At 40.5% G+C, this 21,453-nt stretch overlaps 1 protein-coding gene across 1 annotated transcript; it reads right to left on the bottom strand.

The window, feature by feature from the left end:
* Window positions 1–1,227: 1,227 nt before the first annotated feature.
* LOC142694871 (uncharacterized) lies at window positions 1,228–17,851 on the bottom strand. The gene is made up of 4 exons (XM_075847613.1): window positions 17,827–17,851; window positions 16,126–16,223; window positions 15,860–15,971; window positions 1,228–2,286 (listed from the first exon to the last, which is right to left on the bottom strand). Exons 1-4 carry the CDS (start codon window positions 17,849–17,851, stop codon window positions 1,679–1,681), a joined length of 843 nt encoding a protein of 280 aa, XP_075703728.1. The 3' UTR covers window positions 1,228–1,678.
* Between the last annotated feature and the right edge of the window lie 3,602 nt (window positions 17,852–21,453).

Here is a 21,453-nt window from a genome sequence, read left to right as displayed (position 1 = left end):
TCGGAGGCAGACGTAGTTTGTAAGACTATACTATCTGAGAGTGTTGTGTGCAGAGTTCAGTGTATTTCTATACGATGCTGCTCACGGTCTACTGCTTGTAAGGACTGAGGAAATCTATCACAAACAGGAGGCAGAGGAAACAGGCTGAAGGTGCATCAGTTAGGATACACTAAAACTCTACAGTGTGAGGATAGCAGTTCTATGTCACCCATCCATCACTTGCTAAACTTAAAGATAGGACTCAGAGCAGAGCAAGTGCAGTGTGAGGACACTCCACCCCCTCTGCTTCTGCAAAGCCTGAAACATCATAGGAAATGTACTATGCATTAGGAAAACCATATCAAAGGGAAAGAAGAAACCAAGATGGCAGACAGCGCATAAATGGCACATTAACGAAAACAGATAAACGCCACGTATACACAGGAACTTCTACATTATACTATAATAGCAGCTTTTGGAGCACTATATAGGAAAAAAATTGCAGGAGCGCTTTAACTCTGACGACTCAGATTGGATACTTGAATACGTGTTTATTCACCCCTAAGGAATTCAGGTACTTTCCAATCCTATTTTCTGGGTTATTTGATCTCAGGTTGACATGTCTCCTGTTTCTTTGTCTTTCGATGGCCCGGGACCTTTTTTACTTGTCATTCTTATTTTTCCATCTTAGTGCATGCGACCAATGTCGCCCCCACCTAAAACGGTACAATACATCAATATATAAGATATGAAAGATATAGATAAAAGATAGGTAGATAGAATTAATAATAATCTTTATTTGTATAACATAAAAAAATTGCAACTTAGATATATAAAGATATTATAATCATCTATCTCATATATATATTGATATATAGTATAGTTCTAAGCTGGTGCTACACAACGACTTCGGCCACGACACAGGTCCCATGGCCAAAAATCGCTTTGTTCAGTAGCCTACATCGCAAGTAAAATGACCCCGATGACTTTCACTGTCATTACTTGCCATGTGGGCTACGAAACATACTGATCTTTGGCCGTGCAATCTGTCGTGGCCAAAGTTGCCGTGTAACCTCAGCCTAAAACTACACTATATAACAATATATATATCAGATAGATAGCTATAGAGAAAAAGAATAATCTTTATTTATATGAGACAAAAAAAAAATCTGCATTTAGACATTATTATAATTTTTATTATGGATGAGATAGATAAATGATAAATAGAATGACATGAAAAAATCTGTATAATAACTTTATTATGGACTTCATAGACAAATAAGACAGATAGATATGAGGTAAATACATAGATAGACATAAGATCCATAGATAGATATGGGGGGGGGGGATCAGGGTTTGCCATGAGAAGTGGTGCGCCGCCGACAGAGAAAGTATTGTGATCATTGTCACAGGTTGTCACAATGATCACATACCTACATGCCACGCTGATTAATCTCTGGGCAGAGTTCCGTGATGTCAGCTGTCTAGACAGCTTTGTCATGAAGCTAAATGCTGCTACAAAGCTGAAAAGAGTAAACTCAGCAGGACGTTGTGGAACATCCTTGCAGAGTTAATTGCGGACTGCCTGGACATTTATAGTCTATGGGCGGTCCGCAATTGGTTAACAAGACTTATTTTGTGTGCAAAACATTTCCCACATTCTGAACATGAATATGGCTTCTCTCCTGTGTGACTTCTCTCATGTATAACAAGATTTGAATTTTGAGCAAAACATTTCCCACATTCTGAACATGAATATGGCTTCTCTCCTGTGTGAATTCTCATGTGTAACAAGATCTGATTTCTTTATAAAACATTTCTTACATTCTGAACATGAATATGGCTTCTCTCCAGTGTGACTTCTCTCATGTCTAACAAGATGTGATTTATTTGTAAAACATTTCCCACATTCTGAACATGAATATGGCTTCTCTGCTGTGTGATTCCGCTCATGTATTACAAGGTTTGATTTTCGTGCGAAACATTTCCCATATTCTGAACCGGGGTATGGCTTCTCTCCTGTGTGACTTGTGTGTGTAAAACGACCTGAGCTTTTTGTAAACTGTTTACCACATTGAAAGCTTTTACCCCCTTTCTGAGCTGTGCTTGTGGTAAGATTCTGTGATTTGTCAGAAGACTGTTCCTCATTATTAGGAGGATTATATGATAGATCTGCACTGTGAAGTCTAGGATGTACATTAATGGTAGCAAGGTTTTCTCCTGAAGACTGCTGCATGATATCTTCATCTTCTGCTTTATAATTTAGCAATAACACGAAGTTGCCCTCAGAGTTCATGCTGGGATTTTCTGTTAGGATTAAAAATGAATTTTTGTTTGTCTTTTTCAAACAATAAATGTAACATAATCATAACATTCTAATTAGGCTAGAATCATACATGCACTTTATTGAGTCAAAGCCAGAAATGGATCCAGCAGGAAAGAAACGTATAGTCCATGCCTTATGGTTAAAGTAAAACTGTACTAGACACTGCACGTGTAATTCAGCCGTATAAAACTTTATCATTTATATATTTTAAAGTGTTATATAAAGTCCAGGATTCTGGTCTGCACACAGTCACCACTTTTATTACATAAGTATTTACTTGACAAAAATAAAAATTTAAAAGCACAAGCTTGTTTTGCAATTATGGCCTTTGACAACACATTTGGCCCTTCAATGCCAATTGGGCATCACTTTAATACAATAATTTAACTTAAAGTGGCTCTGTCACCAGATTATAAATGCCCTATCATCTACATAATCTGATCGGCGCTGTAATGTAGATATCAGTGGTTTTTATTTTGAAAAACAAATCATTTTTGACCAAGTTATAGACAATTTTAGATTTCTGCTAATTACTTTCTTAATAGACAACTACACGTGTTTTTACTTTTTACCAACTGGGCGTTGTACAGAGGAGTGTATTTCTTTCACTGCACAATCACGCTGTAACAATGGGCTGGAACAATGAGAAGTGTATGATGCAGATTGGTCACTGATTGGTCAGAGTCATACGCTCCTCTGTACAACGCCCAGTTGGTAAAAAGTAAAAAACACGCCCAGTTTTCTATTAAGAAAGCAATTAGCATAAATCTAAAATTGTTTATAACTCGGTCAAAAATTATCGTTTTTCAAAATCAAAACCACTGTTATCTACATTACAACGCTGATCAGATTATGTAGAAGATAGGGCACTTATGTGACCCACAACCCACACATTATGTGACCACTGGAATTCAGGTAACACTGTATTTACACTGTAACACTGTGGTATCGAACAGATTAACAGTATTTTACTGAGGAGTATGAAGTATTTATACCTACAGCAGCATCTTATCATCAGGTCTGTCAGTGTCGGTGTGGGAGCAGCTCTTGCACGGACTCTTCTGTGTTGTTTTTGTTTTTTAACGTATTGTCACTGCAGCCAGTTTTAACTTTCCAGACAGAGCCTAATTTTTTTTTTAATCTGACGTACCACTTGTGTGATAATACATTTGGAATGCTTTTACTTATCCAAGTGATTCTGAGATTTCTTGTGACACATTGTACTTTATGTTAGTGGTAAATTTTGGTCAATACATTCAGTATTTGTAAAAAACAAAAAACAACAACACCAAAATGCGTCTAACACTTATACATTTTAAAAATTATTATTTTTTCTTCTATTACTCTGCTTGTAAGACCATCATACCATACAAAATAGTAAATAATTCACATTTCCCATGTCTACTTTATGTTGGCATAATTTTTTTAATATCCTTTAAGCCTTTCATGCCGACAATCTGTAGATTCACGTCCAATCCGCATATACCCCATGCAGCGAGGACGTGAATCTGCAGACCTCTGCTTCTGTCGGCATAGCGCTGGGGAGAGCGCTCTGACGCCAGCGGTGTCAGTGTCCCTGGTTCCCCAGCAACCTGTTCTCTGACAGCCGAACCGATTTATTCGGCTACAGAGAATATGATCACCATTATTACCTGCTTCCTGACTGCCCACTGTAAATTCACGTCGGTGCTTGCTGGGCTCTGTTCAGCACCGACGTGAATTCACAGTGGGTGTTAAAAGCGCGATCCGGGTGTCTCAGAGTAGCGGTGATACACGGATCGCGCTGTTAACCCCTGCCTCTGGTCCCGAAGATATGATTGGGACCTGATTGGTTCAGTTCCTGATCATGTGATCACAGGGAAAGTTTGCTGTAGCAACAAACTGGAAAGTTTGTTGCTACAACAAACTTTCCCGGGGACCGATCGTCAGTTGCATGGCAAAACCGGAGGCTGGTCCTCATAGGCTCCCTGTTAGTGTGACGGTCAGCATCACACTGACCGTTTATAATACATTACACTACTTAGGTAGTGTAATGTATTATATCAGCTATCAGTGCTGTAGGTCTTCAGGTAAAAAAAAAAGTAATACAAATGTTTTATAAAAGTGTAAAAACAAGTTATAAGTTACAAAAACAAAAATGTATTTTTTTTCCTATAAGAAGTCTTTTATTAGAGGAAAAAAATGAAACCGTTAAAAAAGTACACATATTTGATATCACAGCGTTTGTGACGACCCAAACTATAAAGTTATATTTCCCGCACGGTGAACACCGCAATAAATAAATAAAATTAAAAAACAATGCTAGCATCACTATTCGTTTGGTCATCACCCATCCCAAAATATAGAATAAAAAGTGATAAAAAAAAAGTTGCATTTACCCCAAAATAGTACCAATAAAAATTACAAACATATCCCGCAACAAACAAGCCCTTATACTGCTTTTTTGACTGAAAAATAAAAAAGTTATGGCTCTCAGAATATGGTAAAACAACCAAAAAACATAGGGGACATAACACCCACTATTGTACCTATGAATGTATAACTGACACGTATTTTCATAAAATATTATAATTTTTATTAGTACATAATGAATAACAATACGTGATATCAGAAATAATGACAATGATAAAAATAAGTCAGATTCCAAGAACAGCATCAGAGTGGTATAGATGTAATTATACCTGAGGGTATACAGAACAACCCATCTAGAGACAAAAATGCCAAATCATGCAGACCCCATGAAATATAAAGGACATGTGTAGCTGTAAAAGACAGCAAAAATACACAGCCCAAACAAAAGTTGTAACTATAGGTAAATATAAATGGTGAATAGCCATATATGTATAACCCTGAATAGAGTGCTATCTAATGGGAAAAAAGCATTTCACTACAGAAAATAAACCATACCTATAGACATGGTGGCAGGAAATGGACATCAGCCTAGATGTGGCACAGAAAAAAAGAGCACCTCGACGCGCGTTTCGCCTGGGACCGGCTTCATCAGAATATGGTGACACAAAAAAGAAATAATTTTATACAAAAAGTGATTTTATTGCGCAATTGTCACAAAACATTAAAAAAAAAAAAACTATATACATATGGTATCGCCGTAACCTAATCGAACCGCAGAATAAAGTAAAATGTCACTTATAGCGCACGGTGAACACTGTCAAAAATTTAAAATGAAAAGACAAAAAACATTATCAGAATTTATGTTTTTTTGTCACTTTGCTTGCCAAAAATAAATAAATAAAAAAAATAAAGAATAAAAGAAAATAAGTGATAAAAAAAAAATCAAAAAAATCACATGTACCCTAAAAAAATTGTACCAATGAAAATGACAGATGGTAACGTAACAAATAAACCCTCACACAGCTCCAGTAGAGAAAAAAGAAAAAAATTCTGGCACTCAGAATATAGCGACAGAGATTGTGCGGAGCGTTCCAAAAGCGGATAAGATTAGGCACCATTTATCAGTGCAACACTGGCCACATATCTATGAATTATTATTTATTCACCGCATTATTATACCCTCTTATTATGCCCTGATGTACTCTGCACAGATTACATATACCCTGATGTACTCCTCACAGTTTACATATACCCTGATGTATTCCGCCCATCTTACATATACCCTGATGTGCTCCGCACAGATTATATATGCCTCCAAATTATAAACTGAAATACCAGCAAAACCCCCAAATAGAACTACTACCAAGCACAATCTGCGCTCCAAAATCCAAATGGCGATCCTTCCCTTCTGAGCTCTGCCATGGGTCCAAACACCAGTTTATTACCACATATGGTGTATTGCTGTAATCGGGAGAAATTGCTTTACAAGTTTTGGGGTGCTTTTTATTCTTTATTCCTTGTACAAAAAAAAATAATATTTTTTCAGAGAAAAAGATTTTCACTTTCACAGACAAACTCAAATAAATATAGCAAAAGACCTGTGGGGTCAAGATGCTAACTATACCCCTAGATAAATTCCTTGAGGTATGTAATTTCCAAAACCCTGTCACTTTTGGGGCGTTTCCACTGTTTTGGCACAAGACCTCTTCAAACCTGACATGGTGCCTAAAATATATAAAAAAAAAAAAAGGAGGCCCCAAAATCCACTAGGTGCTCCTTTGCTGCTGAGGCCTGTGCTTTAGTACATTAACACACTAGGGCCACAAGTGGGATATTTCTAAAAACTGCAGAATATGGGCAATAAATATGGAGTTGCGTTTCTCGGGTCAAACCTTCTCTGTTAAAGAAAAAAAATGTATTACAAATAAATTTTGGCAAAAAAAAAAAAAAGTGTTCATTTCCCCTCTACTTTGCTTTAATTCCTGCGAAATGCCTAAAGGGTTAAGAATTGTTGTGGGTGAAGGGGTGAAGTTTTTAAAATGGGTTGATTTATGGGGTCTATCTAGTACATAAGGCCCTCAAAGCCACTTCAAAACTTTACTGGTCTTTGAAAAATGTGAGAAATTGCTGCTAAAGTTCTAAGCCTTGTAACGCCTAGAAAAATATATATTTTTTCAAAAAACGATGCAAATATAAAGTGGACATATGGAATATAAGAAATAGTAAAACATTTGTGTGGTATTACGCTCTGTTTTACAAGCAGATACATTTAAAATGAGAAAAATCATAATTTATATAAATTTGACCACATTTTTCCACTAACATAAAGTACAATAAGTCACGAAAAAACACTCTCAGAATCGCTTGGATAGGCAAAAGCATTCCAGAGTTATTACCACATAAAATGACACGTCAGATTTTACAAAATGGGGCTGGTCCCGAAGGCCAACATGAGCTTGGTCCTGAAAGGGTTAATCTTAGAAAGCTTTAGGTGTTTCACAGGAATGAAAGCAAAGTGGATGTGAAACGTAAAATTGTAACTTTTTTTGCAGAAATTAAAATTTTGATATATATTAATTTTCCTGTAATACAATCAGGTGTCAACAGAGAAACAACTCAATCTTTATTACACTGATTCTAAAAATAGAAATATCCCATATGTGGCCCTGGTGTGCTATGTGACAAACACTGGTATGAACGAGCACCTTGTGGATTTTGGGGCCTCTTTTTATTAGGAGATTTTCCCAGGCACATTATAGATTTGCAGAGGCCTTGAGGTGCCAAAATATAAGAAACGCCCTTGGATTTTGCTTGGTAGTAGTTTTGTCTGGAGTTTTGCTGGCATTTCAGTTTATAATGTGGGGACATATGTAAGCTCTGACGAGTACATAAGGCCATAATAAGAGGGTATAATAATGGGGTAAATAATAAAATGAATAATCCATAGATGTGTGGCATACTGTAAAGCAATCCTTTATGCACAGGCCAGTGTCGCACTGATAGAGGTCGTCCATTCTTATTCCTCTTTAAGAACACACTCTGCACTTTGTTGGGGACTTTTCCTTCTTTGTAGTTTAGGAAACTTTTCTGGTAAAATTGTTCTCCTGGTATAATACGGGCACCCTCGCTTCTAGTAGATGTGCTCAGTCCCTCTTCTTCCTGGTTCCCAAAAATTAGGGCCTTGATAACCACCACTTACAACTGTAGGAATGTGTTCCTCTGGCCTGCACATTAGTAAGTTTCATCACCCTGCCTTACAAGAGCCATACCTATTATTTTTACATCATAGCCGTATGAGGGATTTTCTTTGCGGGACAAGCTGTAGTATTTATTAGTACTATTTTAGAGTACATGCAACTTTTTGAGCACTTTTTATTCCATTTTCTTGGGAGGCAAGGTGACCAGAAAACAGCAATTGTGGCATAGTTTTTTTTTGGGTGGGGGGGGGTTTGTTACGGCGCTCACCGTGCGATATAAATGACTTATAAGTGACTTCTGCACATACTGACCAATAACAGTGATCGCCGGCTGATACCAAAGCTAACTGGTCTCCAGATGGCTGGCAGGACGTCCGTTATCAGTAACTGTCAACTGTCCCTGTGCGATCTTGAGTGGGGACAGTCTTACATGTTCGTCACCATGCGAAGTCACCACATCCCCTGAAGTACATGCACCTGATTTTGCATTAAGGGTTAAATTAAAGATGTAGAACAGTGAAATTGAATAAACAGAGATGGTGCCGAAATATTCTGCAGCGCTGTACATAGTTTCTCACTTACTGTCCCCATTGGGGCTCACAATCTAAATTCTCTATTGGTATGATTTGGGGTGTGGGAGGAAACCAGACTACCCGGAGGAAACCCACGCAAACACGGGGAGAACATACAAACTCCATGCAGATGTTGTCCTTGGTTGAATTTGAACCCAGGAGTCAAGCGCTGCAAGGCAACAGTGATAACCAGTGAGCCACCATGCTGTAATTTCTACAATCTATTAAGTCCAGTGAGAATATAAAAGCAGCCAGACGAGCATCTATCGCCGGCATCAATCACACAGTAATTGCAAATTATTTTCACCCATATACGGATCTTCCCTATGTGATGAAGGCAGATTTTTACCACTCGCTTGGAGTTGGCTATTTTTATTGGATCATACTGAATTGTCCATAAAACGTGTCAATAGTGCGGGAACGCATGACGGGATAAGAAATATGAGTGAGCTTCTATAGAACAAGGTATACAATATCACGATTCTGAGGTAGTTAAATCAGAGGAAGAGTGGTCAGAGTCATAAATCTGCGGGGTGTTGAGGAAGGACACTGAAGGACTCGTCAATATCTCTAGAAGCTCCACCGCAGGGTGAATGAGCAGGTCCTGCAGATTCACAGCATCCTAGACTCGATTAGAAAGGACCGTGGGTTTCAGTAGTCCCGTGGATTAGACTATAAACAGAAAGCTCTCCCAGCTACACAAGGTATTGCCTGTTTCTCAGCCCATCAATGCATTGCTGACTGCACCGGGTACCTTGCCCTGGATCTTCCATGCAGGGTAATGGAGCCGCTTATTTCTTAGAGCATGGGGGAGAGTCATGTGAGTATGACGCATGCTAGTAGTGCAGGTGCCATTCTGTGCATATGATGCGGGAAGCGACCTCTGAGGATGGTGGAGAGCTTGTCCTTGAGAAGCAGGATATTGTCCATCCTGCTCTTTTTTCGACTACCAGGTAGGATTATTTAGGGGCTTTATTATAGTCCAGACTCAGCAGCTCTCCTAAAACGCGGCCAATGCGGAGTGACATCTACTGAAAGTCCCGTACATACAATTTATTTTTTGGGGGGGGGGGGTGGATACACAGCAAATTTGAAAAACCTTTTTTTCTTAACTTTGTTTTTATCTTCTTACACAAAGCACAGTGCAGTATAATTAATGTATATTGATTCCATGGGTCATTACGATTCTTTTTTTTTTGGGGGGGGGGCTCTTTTTAATTTTTATTAAAAACTTTATTCAAGTTAACAATCCTTTTTTTGTTCTCTATGGACAAAAACGACTGACTATCACTGACAAGTAACATAATAAGCAGTTATCGATGGCAAGCCTGGATCCTCTGCTGCCATGGTATCCCATCGCAGAGCGCTGATGGTCTGAAGCGGAAGCCCCCTCCCTCTGTTACACACCTTCGTTTCAGCAGCCACTATTGACCAAAACATCTAAGGGGTTAAACTGTTGGCATCAGAGTTCTCTCCGATCCCGGCACTTGCATCAGGAGCCCGACTGTGTATAAGGCCTAATTCACAGAAGCATATTTCATGTCAGTGTGCTGTCCGTCGATATAACGGAGAGAACACTGACCCATGCAATACAATGGGGCTATTCAGACATCTGTGTTTTTTCACAGAGTGTTAATCCGTTGCATGAAAACTCACCGCATGCGCTATTCTGGTCTGTTTTTTGTGAACCACATCACCCATTGAAGTGAATGGGTGGGTGGTAAACACAGACTGCACATAGACGACATCTGTGTGCTTTCCGTCTTTCACGCATCAGTTGCTAAAGAAACACTGGAGAAAAAAAAAAAAAAGAGATGATAAAACCAGTGCTGGCAGAGGAGAAACACGGAAATGAAAAACTGATGCCACACTGAAACCACACTGATGAAACATGGACATGAAATACGGTAAATTTTTTGCAGGGCGCAAAATGGACACACTCGTCTGAATGAGGCCTTACAGTCATGCTCCTGCTGTTGATGTCATGTGTACAGTGGCAATAACCACAAGATCAAAATGACGGATATGTCCATCACTTGTCGATAAAGGGTGAAATGTACTTTAAAAGCTTCTTGAAGACCCTTACAGGAGAGCGACCAGAAGACATGTTCCAGAAGAGCGATTTAGTGTACAGTAGATTATAGCGGAGATCTGATTGCTTAAAATTGCAGCCTAAGGTTGTACTATGGGAACATCCTGAAGACAACATGTCCCCTTGTGACTTGTGTGCAGTCGTCAAAACAAAACAAAAATAAATTTAAAAAAACACCTCAAAAGACGCACTGTGTGTGAATTTATTATTACAGTGTCAATGCTGGAAGTGTCTTGGGCGAGCCCCCTTTCAGCATTGATGAGGTGTTTGAGTGGTTAACCTATTAAGGATGCAGCCTTGTTTTGGCCTTAAGGCTCAGAGCCAATTTTTCAAATCTGACATATTTCAATTTATGTGGTAATAACGTCGGAATGCTTAAACCAATCCAAGCGATTCTGAGACTGTTTTCTCGTGACACATTGGGCTTTATGTTAGTGGTAAAATTTTGACGATATATTAAGTGTTTATTGGTGAAAAATTGCAAAAAATGTAGAGAAAATTTATAAAAAATAGCATTTTTCAGAATTTAAATGCATCTGCCATGTGTCTACTTTAGATTGGCATCATTTTTTGAACATTCTTTTATTTTTCTTGGACGTTACAAGGCTTAGAACATAAACAGCAATTTCTCATATTTTTAAGAAAATTTCAAAAGCCTTTTTTTTAAGGTACCTGTTCAGTTCCGAAGTGGCTTTAGGGGCCTATGTATTAGAAAGCCCAATAAAACACCCCATTTTGAAAACTAGACCCCTCAAAGTATTCAAAACAGCATTTAGAGGGTTTATTTAACCCTTCAGGCATTTCACCGAAATTAAAGCAAAGTAGAGGTGAAATTTGCAAATGTCATTTTTCTCGCTGAATTTCAATTGTATTCAATTTTTTTTCTGTAACCCAGAAGGTTTTACCAGAGAAAATCTACTAAATATGTATTGTCCAGATTCTGCAGTTTTTAGAAATGTCCCACATGTGGCTCTAGTGTGCTCGTGGACTGAAACACAGTCCTCAGAAGCAAAGAAGGACCTAGTGGATTTTGAGGCCTCTTTTTTTATTAGAATATATTTTAGGCAGCATGCCAGGTTTGAAGAGGTGTTGAGGTGCCAAAACAGTAGGAATCCCACAAAAGTGACCCCATTTCGGAAACTACACCCCTCAAGGAATTAATTTATGGTTGTTGTTACCAATTTGACCCCACAGTTTTTACACAGCAAGTATTTGAATTGGGCTGTGAAATAAAAAAAATGACATTTTTTTCCAATAAGATGTCATTTTTGATAAAAATGTCTTATTTTTACAGGGAACAAAATAACCCATTTTCTTGCCCAATTTCTCCTGAGTGCAGCAATACCCCATTTGTGGCGATAAACTGGTGTTTGGGTCCATGGGTGGCCTCAGAAGGGAAGGGGCGCTGTGTGTTCTTTGGAGTGCAGATTTTGCTGGATTGGTTTTCGGGTGCCAGTGTCGTATTTGCAGAGCCCCAGGGGTATCAAAGCAATGGAAACCCACCAGAAGTGTCCCCATTTTGGAAACTACACCCCTCAAGGAATTAATTGATGGGTAATGTGACCATTTAGACGCCATAGTTTTTACACAGAACTTATTTGAATTGGGCTGGGAATTCAAACAAAATTAATTTTTTCCAATAATATGTAGTTTTGGCTGAAAATTTCTTATTTTCACAAGAAATAAAATACCCCATTTTGTTGCCCAATTTGTTCTGAGTGCAGCAATGCCCAATTTGTGGTGATAAGCTGACGTTTGGGCTCATGGGAGGGCTCAGAAGAAAAGGACCACCATTTGGCCTACTGGGGATTTTCTGGTGCGAAGTCATGTATGCAGAAGCCCCTGAGGTACCAGTACAGTTGAAACCCCCAAGGAGTGACCCCATTTTAAAAACGACACCCCTTAAGGAATTCATCTAGAGGTGTAGTGAGCATTTTTACCAGAGACATACACCCCATAAACTAATGTGGGTTCTCACGGGTATGGCAATACCCTCAATGTGGCTGTAATCAGCTGCCTGGGCACGCAGCAGGGCTCAGAAGGGAAAGATGAGGGGGATAAGATGAGCGGAGTGCATCAGGGTAAGTAAAACTGGGGTAGATTAAAAATTTAGGGATGTATGATACATTTTAAAACACTCTTTCATACAGAGCCTTAGTTTTTCAGGACACGTGTCACATTGATATATTGTGTCCTCCCTTATCCCCCTCTTATAGCAGACTTTGCACCTCTTGACTTTTTCCTTTCTTGTCAGTTTGGGGAAGTTCTCCTGGAAAGTGTTGCCTTGGTACGATGCGTGTGGCCTCGCTTCCAGAAGTACTGGGTGCCCCCCCCTTCTTGGTCCCTAAAAATTTGTTTCTTGATAACCACCTCTTGAAATTCCAGGAAAGTTCCCGTCTGGCCTGCACATCGACGTAGCACGTACGCATTGTACAATGCCATCTGTATGATGTGCACGGCCAGCTTCTTATACCACACCGCATGGCGCTGTAGGGCTTCAGGACTTGATCTGACAAGTCCACCCCTCCCATGTACCTATTGTAGTCCAGGATGCAGTCTGGTTTGGGGGGTCTCTGTACTGGTACCTCGTACAGGTACATGGGTACTGGTGTGGCATCTCCCTTGTCTTGTACGTGACACACAATATGTTGCTGCTAGATTGTGCCCTGCTCTCACCCCTTTTTGTTTGTCCAAGCAGTGTCTTAGGGAGGCCTCTCAGATTTTTTCTAGCAGTGCCGCATGCCACAGGACTTCTGGAAAAGAGGCTGTTGAAGAGTGGGACGCTGGTATAAAAATTATCCAGGTAGAGTTGGTAACCCTGGTCCAGCAGTGGGTGCACCAAATCCCACACAATTTTTGAATTAACTCCCAGTAAGGGGGGCATTCTGGGGGCTGAACACTGGTGTCCTTCCCTTCATATACCCTAAATCTGTAGGTATACCCTGATGCACTCTCGCACAGCTTATACATCTTCTCGCCATACCTTGCCCTCCTACCCGGCAGGTACTGGCAGAATTGAAGCCTCTCTTTAAAATGTACCAAGGACTCATCAATAGAAATACACGTCCCGGTGGTGTATGCTTGGGAAAACCGGGCACTGAAACGGTCTAATAGGAGTCTCCATTTATACAAACAGTCAAAACTGGGTTCGTCTTGGAGTAGGCAATGCTCATTAGGAGAAGCGAAGTATTGCTTCATTTTTATTTTTTTTAGGTTCCAGTTCAGTTCTGAAGTTGTTTTGAGGGGCCTATATATTAGACACCCCCATCAGACACCCCATTTTAGAAACTAGACCCCTCAAAGTATTCACAACAGCATTTAGAAAGTTTATGAACTCTTTAGGTGTTTCACAGGAATTTAGAGCAAAGTAGAGGTGAAATTTACATATTTATTTTTCTCAGAAAATCCTTTTTATAGCATTTTTTTCTATAACACAAAAGGTTTTAACAGAGAAACGCAACTCAATACTTATTGCCCAGATTCTGCAGTTTTAATAAATACCCCACATGTGGCCCTAGTGCGGTAATGGACTGAAGCACCGGCCTCCGAAGCAAAGGAGCACCTAGTGGATTTTGAGGCCTCTTTTTTATTAGGCACCATGTCCGGTTTGAAGAGGTCTTGTGGTGCCAAAACAGTGGAAACCCCCCAAAAGTGACCCCATTTTGTAAACTAGACCTCTTGAGGAATTCATTGTAGTTTTCTTGGGGTGCATGCGGCTTTTTGATCAGTTTTCATTCTATTTGTAGGTGGCGTGGTGACTAAAAAAACAGCAATTCTACTATTGTTTATTTATTCTATTTTTTTTACAGCGTTCACCGTGCGCTATAAATGACATATTCACTTTATTCTGCGGGGCGATACGATTACGGCGATGTTTATAGTTTTTTTTAATGTCTTATGGCGTTTGCACAATAAAATACGTTTTGTAAAAAATCATTCACTTTTTGTGTTACCTTATTCTAAGAGCCAGAACTTTTTTATTTTTCTGTCAATAAAGCCGTGCGAGGACTTATTTTTTGCGTAACGAACTGTAGTTTCTATCATTACCATTTTTAGGTACATGCGACTTTATGATCTCTTTTTATTCCATTTTTTTGGGAGGTAAAGTGACCAAACAATTGTGATTGTGGTGCGGTTTATTATTATTATTTTCTTTTACGGCGTTCACCATGCGGGATAAATAATGAAATAATTTTGTAGTTCAGGCCGTTACGGACGCGGCGATACCAATTATGTATAGTTTATTTGTTTGTTTATATATTTTTATTAATAATAAAGGACTGATAAGGGAAAAGGGGGGATTTTTACTTTTTATTACTTTTAAATCTTTTATTTTCTAATTTTTACACATCTTTTTTTAACTTTTTTTTCACTTTATTACTTTGTCCCACTAGGGGACATGAGGGCAGGAGGCTCTGATCGCTATTCTAATACACTGCACTACATGCGTAGTGCAGTGTATTAGAACTGTCAGCTACTCGAAATAATTTTGTAGTTCAGGCCGTTACCAATTATGTATAGTTTATTTGTTTATTTATATATTTTTATTAATAATAAAGACTGATAAGGGAAATGGGGGGGATTTTTACTTTTAGCACTTTTAAAACTTTTATTTTCTTATTTTTACACATCTTTTCTTAACTTTTTTTTTACTTTATTACTTTGTCCCACTAGGGGACTTGAGGGCAGGAAGCCCTGATCGCTATTCTAATACACTGCACTTTAGAGCTGTCAGCTACTCACTGACAGCAAGCATAGTGGGTCCTGACTTTGTCAGGACCCACTAGGCTTCCGTAGATGGCATAGCCGGACGCCATTGTTTGGTGTCCGGTTGCCATAGTCACCATCGCCGGCCGCTATCGTGCAGCAGGCTTAACCTCTAAAAAGCCGCGATCTCTATTGAACGCGGCTTTTAAGGGGTTAATCAGCGGGGACACAGCGATCGGTCCCCGCTGTAGGAGCTGTGACAGCTCCTGTATGTGTCGGGAGGTTGGCCGAAATGGCCGTTACTCCTGTGATGTACTATTAGGTCATGGAGCACGAATGATACAGCTACCATGACCTAATAGTACGTCCAGGAGCGGGAAGGGGTTAAAATGAATTTTTCTCATGTTAGTGCAGCTGTTAATCCCAGCCAGAGCCCCCAAATACTGACGCGAACACTAGGGCATGACCGGATCCATAGAACACCTTGTAGAGAACTTCTATGTGCAGTCACAGCTCCCTCACGTCCTGCACTATGTATAACACATTGTCTGACGTGTTACTGTAATGTAGAACTAAGGAGGAACCTCACCTTAACAAGCCTCCCAATTCACTTTCTAAATTTATTATTACTTACCTGTGGTAACACCTTCTGGAATTTCCTCCTCCACTTCACTCTTACATGGTTGATCGCCCCTCACCCGCTCTTCTTCTTCATCCTCCGCTTTAATATTAGTCAGATCTTCCCTCTGATATCACATATGTAACAATTCAGTACAATACAGCAGAGAGTGCAAAGAATCTAACAGATCAACATAAGAAACCACCAATATCTATGACCACAGGATCAAAAAGCTCCACACCCCCCTATAGAGAACTGGTATAGGGCTCAGCTTAATCTACCTGATGATTCTCTGGGACAATGTGATTTTCCTCTGGACAGTACTGGGAACACAGAGGACTGGGACATCTCTCTGGTGGATTTCTCCTACTGGATCCATCTGTAGGAAACACACAGTGACTGAATACATGGCTACTGTATATCTGTCTATATATAATCACACACTTCTCTCTACACCTTACATTCTAGGTTTATTGATCAGAGTGTAATGACGGGGGTGGGGAGACCGACAAGTGAGCCCTAATCTACCCGCCACTCAGTCCCTGCCTACTTGCAACGACCCGCCCTAGGCGACGGGGTACAACTGGGCGACGGTCCCTACGCTCAATAAGTGCACGACAGACAAACAGAAAAGGGTACACAGAGCTAGGGGGAGAAAGGGGCAGTTGCCCACGGCAACACCGTGAGCAACAAGAGAAGCGAACAAGCCGAGTCAAACCAGGAGAGTACGAGGTACCAAACTCAGAGCAGGAGAGTAGTCAGCAAGCCGGGGTAAATATGAAGCAAGGACAATAGTACAAGAAGCTGCAGCAGGGCCAGGAAACCAGACGAGAAGAATCACAAGCAAAGGAGGAACAGGAAAGGCAGGTATAAATAGACAGAGGGCGGGAGCTAGCTCCGTCTGGCCAGGCTGTGATAGGTTCTCCCACTCCTAAGCCTGCCACCCTGAGTGGTGGAAGATGGAGTCAGTCTCACAGACATAGAAGCAGGTGCAGACTGATTATCTATGGGCGTTAACCCCGAAGCTGTGCCTGGCAGATCCTTTACACAGAGCCTAAATTATAACGTTTTGGGTGACTACACGATATCAGGCAGGTTGTTTTAATGTTTTTGCGGATCGGTGTAGATCTTAATTTTGTGAACTTCTAGTCTAATGCACTGGCAGATATTTATGACTGGCAGTAACGTACACCTGGTACAACTGCCCATCCTCCACACGGCAAATGAGCGGCATGTCACAGAATATGATTTTCCTTGTTCCACTCATTAATTATCCCCCCCAAATATGTATGGGACTAAGCTGAAATTCTGGGCACTGCCCCTGTGGCTATCAATACAGCAGCCCTAGATAACCCCTTTACAGGTCAGAGACCCGATTCTCCAGGAGTCCATCATGACAGCACTACAGGAGGTTGTCCCTTGAACACCGAGGTTAAGAAGCCTCTTCCACCTCCATCATTTAGAGTTTTTGGAAATACAACACCAGGATGATTGCAACTAGATTTATTGAAACCAAGACACAAATCCACATATGTTAATTTCATAAAGTAGAACATACAAACCATAAGGGTGGGAAATCAAGGCGCTGTCATGACGGACTGCTGGAAAACAAATTTCCGGTAGGATTAATTTCTAATTTTCAGGATGTTCCTTATGACCGCTCTACAGGAACAGTACCAAATGAGTAGGCTAGTCGGTGGGGGGACGGGACCAACAGCTTGTAGAAAGCAGTCTCCATTAGATAACACTTTCAAGTCTGTAATTTCTGCAAAAGGTATGGATATTTGAAAACGTGGCAGCTCTACCGATTGGATCAAACAAAGCATCTGCCCTTTCGGCCCAGGATATTGATACGGCTCTGGTAGAGTGGACTTGACTTTATCCTTGGATTATATAAAGGAGTCCTGTACAGAAGTTTTTAGCCATCTTGATTTGGTGCTTTTAGACGCTTTTTTCCTTTTTTGGTTTCCCCTATACCGTACTAATAAGTTGGAATCCATTCTCCATGGCTTCTTTACTCCAAGAAAGTTGAGAATTGCTGGTCTTACGTCAAGGATGTCAAACAATGTAGAGAGAAAACGATGGACTGCACACCTGAAATCGACTGTTCAGGTGCTATAAGGGTTCGGGTTTGGATACCCCACAACTTGTGTAGAAAAAAAACAACCCAAGCACTCAAGTGTAGAGATGAATATAGGAATCAATGCAGAATTTTTCCCCAATCTTTTTTTATTTCCAAGATATGAATTTATCATAGTATGGATGATGAATTTGTAATAGGCGATTATATATTTGCAATAAAATGTAAATAATATGTACATATACAAGATGGTCACTTCACATTGGACATACATATGATATAATGATACTTCACAGAAACCGACGTAAAAAAAGATACGCATGACAAAACTGATTGAGGACATATTGACATGTAGAACACGTAGATTTGCCCATTCTTTGAAAAGGTACAGTTTGAAGGCATTACATGAGGGCCAAAAGTAATTTAGCTATATTAAACAAGAGAACAGGTCATAAGTTGGTCAAACAGTGTTACATGCTGAAAATGCTCAGTATATCTACATAGATGATATGACATGCAACAAGATCAAATAACATCACAGCACTGGCGTAGCTATAGGTGTCGCAGCGGTCGCAATTGCGACCGGGCCCCGAAGCCAGGGGGCCCACGGCCCCCCGCACCACATCAATAAAAAGTTACTATAGTAACTCGGGCCGCGGGCCCCTGTTACTATAGTAACATACTTTACTTACCTTCCTGGTCCCGGATCGCAGCGGAGGTCCTGACGTCAAGCTCTGTGCGCAGCGCATGACGTCACAGCGCTATGCGCCGCGCACAGGATCGAGACGACAGAACTCCCACAGCGGCTGAAGAGGAAGGTAAGGTTAGCCCTGACTGGCGGGGTCCGACTCCCGGGACCCGCCAATCAGCTGTTTTGAAGGGGCCGCAGCACTCGTACGAGAGCTGCTCCCCTTCATTCCTGTCACTTCATTCCGGTCACACTGTGAATCGGTGTCGGCGATTCAGTGTGGGCGAGTAGTGAAATGAAGGGGAAGCAGCTCTACGAGTGCTGCGGCCCCTTCAAAACAGCTGATTTGCGGGTCCCGGGAGACACATCAGCTATTGATGGCCTATCCTGAGGATAGGCCATCAATGTTTAGGGACTGTACAACCCCTAAGCCTACGATGTAGATTGTGTGATCCTGTCTGCTGGGCCCTGTATCTAAGCCAATCACATGGTAGGCTTAGATACATGGCCCATGTGTGATCCTGTCTGATGGGCCCTGTATATAAGCCTACCACACTGTAGGTTTAGATACAGGGCCCCAGCAGACAGTAATCTTATACTGTATAAGATTACTGTCTGCTGGACCCTGTATCTAAGCCTACGTTGTGGTAGGCTTAGATACAGGGTCCCACAGACAGTATCACACATGGGCCCAGTATCTAAGCCTAACACACGTGTTACTAATCATTTTTTGTGTGTTTTCTTACAGGTTCGGTCGTTGGACTACGTCGGATTCCAGGACTACTTTGATGACAGCTTTTTTTTTATTATCAATAAAATGGTTAATGAGGGTTGTGTGTTTTTTTTTTTTTATTTCAATAAAATATTTTTTCTATGTCTTTGTGTTTTTTTTTAAACTATATTACTACCACCTTAGTAATGGCCACCGGCTGATTGACAGCATCCATTGCTAATCCATTGCAGAGGCTAACACTAACCCCCTTTATTACCCCGGTACCCACCTCCACCAGGGGTGCTGGGAAGAGCCGGGTACGATCCAGTACCTGACCATCTGTAGTGATGGTCGGCCACTGGGGTGGCCGCAGGCTGGTATTATCAGGAGGGGAAAGGCCAGATACAGTGGCCCTTCCTACCCTGGTGATGCTAGGCTGCTGCTGCTTTATTGTATCTGGCTGGTTATGAAAAATGGGGGGGACCCCACGTCATTTAAAATAAAAAATAAATAAATAAATAATTGGAAAGAACGATGTGGGGTCCCCCCCAATTTTCATAACCAGCCAGATACAACACAGCAGCAGCAGGCAGCCTTACCAGGGTGGTAGGTGCCACTGTTTTTGGCTTTCCCCAGCCTAATACCACCAGCCTGCGGCCACCCCGGTGCTTGCCCGTCACTACAGATGGTCGGGTACTGGTTCGTACCCGACTCTTCCCAGTACCCCTGGTGGCGGTGGGTACCGGGGTAATAAATGGGTTAGTGTAGCCTCTGCACCCGCTAACATTAATTAGACAGGAAGTCTCACAGGACAAATACGTGTAAAGGTGGGAGACAACACTCAACCACCCATATAAATAATTAGAGATAAGGACTCTAACAATATATAATAAACAAGAGAAAAAAAGAGTTCATGCATATCAACATATGAAAAAATTAAGCATCTTTATTGATAACATAAAATACACTAAATGACAAAGACAGAATCTAAAATAAATCCTTGTGCGGATCACATATGTATACATTGAGTATATATATATATATATATATATATATATTTTTAATACACTGATGGTATGCACAATTACTGTGGCTCAATGTAGTTCCAACATAGGGTGCATCAAAATAGGAGTAATTTTAAAATGTAAACTGTGTAAAGAAGGACAATATGCCTAACTCAAAGAGGCCTGTAGTAACTCAAAAGTAATTGGTGCCTTGAAAAAATGGCATAAAGCCAAGTTTAAATCCGATAGATGCACTTACCCATGTGTGGGAGATTGAGTGTGACCCAGCGGTATAGAAGAGCGCCCCGACGCGCGTTTCACCTGTGGCTTTCTCAAGGGGTGCGGATGTTGTGTTAGTGCCCAGTTTAAATGTGATTCGATGAAGTCATCTGATCTATCCTATGCCAATCAGGAGCCGATCTGAGCGGCGCCTGACTATGACAGATGTGGATACACGCAAATACCGCCGCCGGACGTCAGTGACCCACCGCGCATGCGCGAATCCCGGGACGCGTCACCAGGGAAACAGCGCAGGCGCAGAGCGCCGTGATAGACGACCGGCGGCCGAAATCCGTGCCCCACCTACCCATTTCATATAGGTCCCATATAATGAACCAGGAGATGTATGTACATTTAACAAGATTTAATTATGTGAGAAGCTAAACCTAAACTCTCCGAATATGACCATTCAGTCTCTATATAAAGTTAAAAGTTGCTAGCTAGTTGGATCGCTATGTACTAGCGCCATCTAGTGGTTAAATTTGAAAATAGACAATTATATTAATAAAATAGAGTATAAATATATATTACATGTTGTGAACAAAGTGTCAATGTGAACAAAAAGAATAGAATTTATGAATATAAATTATGCGCAGATATCAGTAATTGTAAATAGTTATAAAATACATATACAATACATATATATACAACGGTGAATATAAAAAAAGATTTAATACTCAGATTAAAGAGTATATAAAAAACAATGTAGTCTGAGGAGTTACATGACATAATTTATGAAAATAAAGTGATTAGGGCAGTAAGCAAGAAAAGAACACGTGTTAAAGTGCATATTAAATCACATACAAAAACATAAGTAAAAAAAAACAAATGATCCGATATGTAGAA

This window comes from Rhinoderma darwinii, chromosome 1 (genome assembly GCF_050947455.1).
Source record: "Rhinoderma darwinii isolate aRhiDar2 chromosome 1, aRhiDar2.hap1, whole genome shotgun sequence".
Lineage (NCBI taxonomy): Eukaryota > Metazoa > Chordata > Amphibia > Anura > Rhinodermatidae > Rhinoderma > Rhinoderma darwinii.
The sequence above is the reverse complement of the archived record's forward strand: the minus strand, read 5'-3'. Positions and strand labels throughout refer to the sequence as shown.

Bases quoted from the DNA above. Each gene is read 5' to 3' on its own strand.
- LOC142694871 (XM_075847613.1), bottom strand. From the start codon at position 17,851: ATGGAGAATGGATTCCAACTTATTA. The intron at 16,224-17,826 runs GTACGGTATAGG...TGTTTCCTACAG, and splicing joins GAATGGATTCCAACTTATTA to ATGGATCCAGTAGGAGAAAT. The intron at 2,287-15,859 runs GTAAGTAATAAT...TAATCCTAACAG, and splicing joins TCCAGAAGGTGTTACCACAG to AAAATCCCAGCATGAACTCT.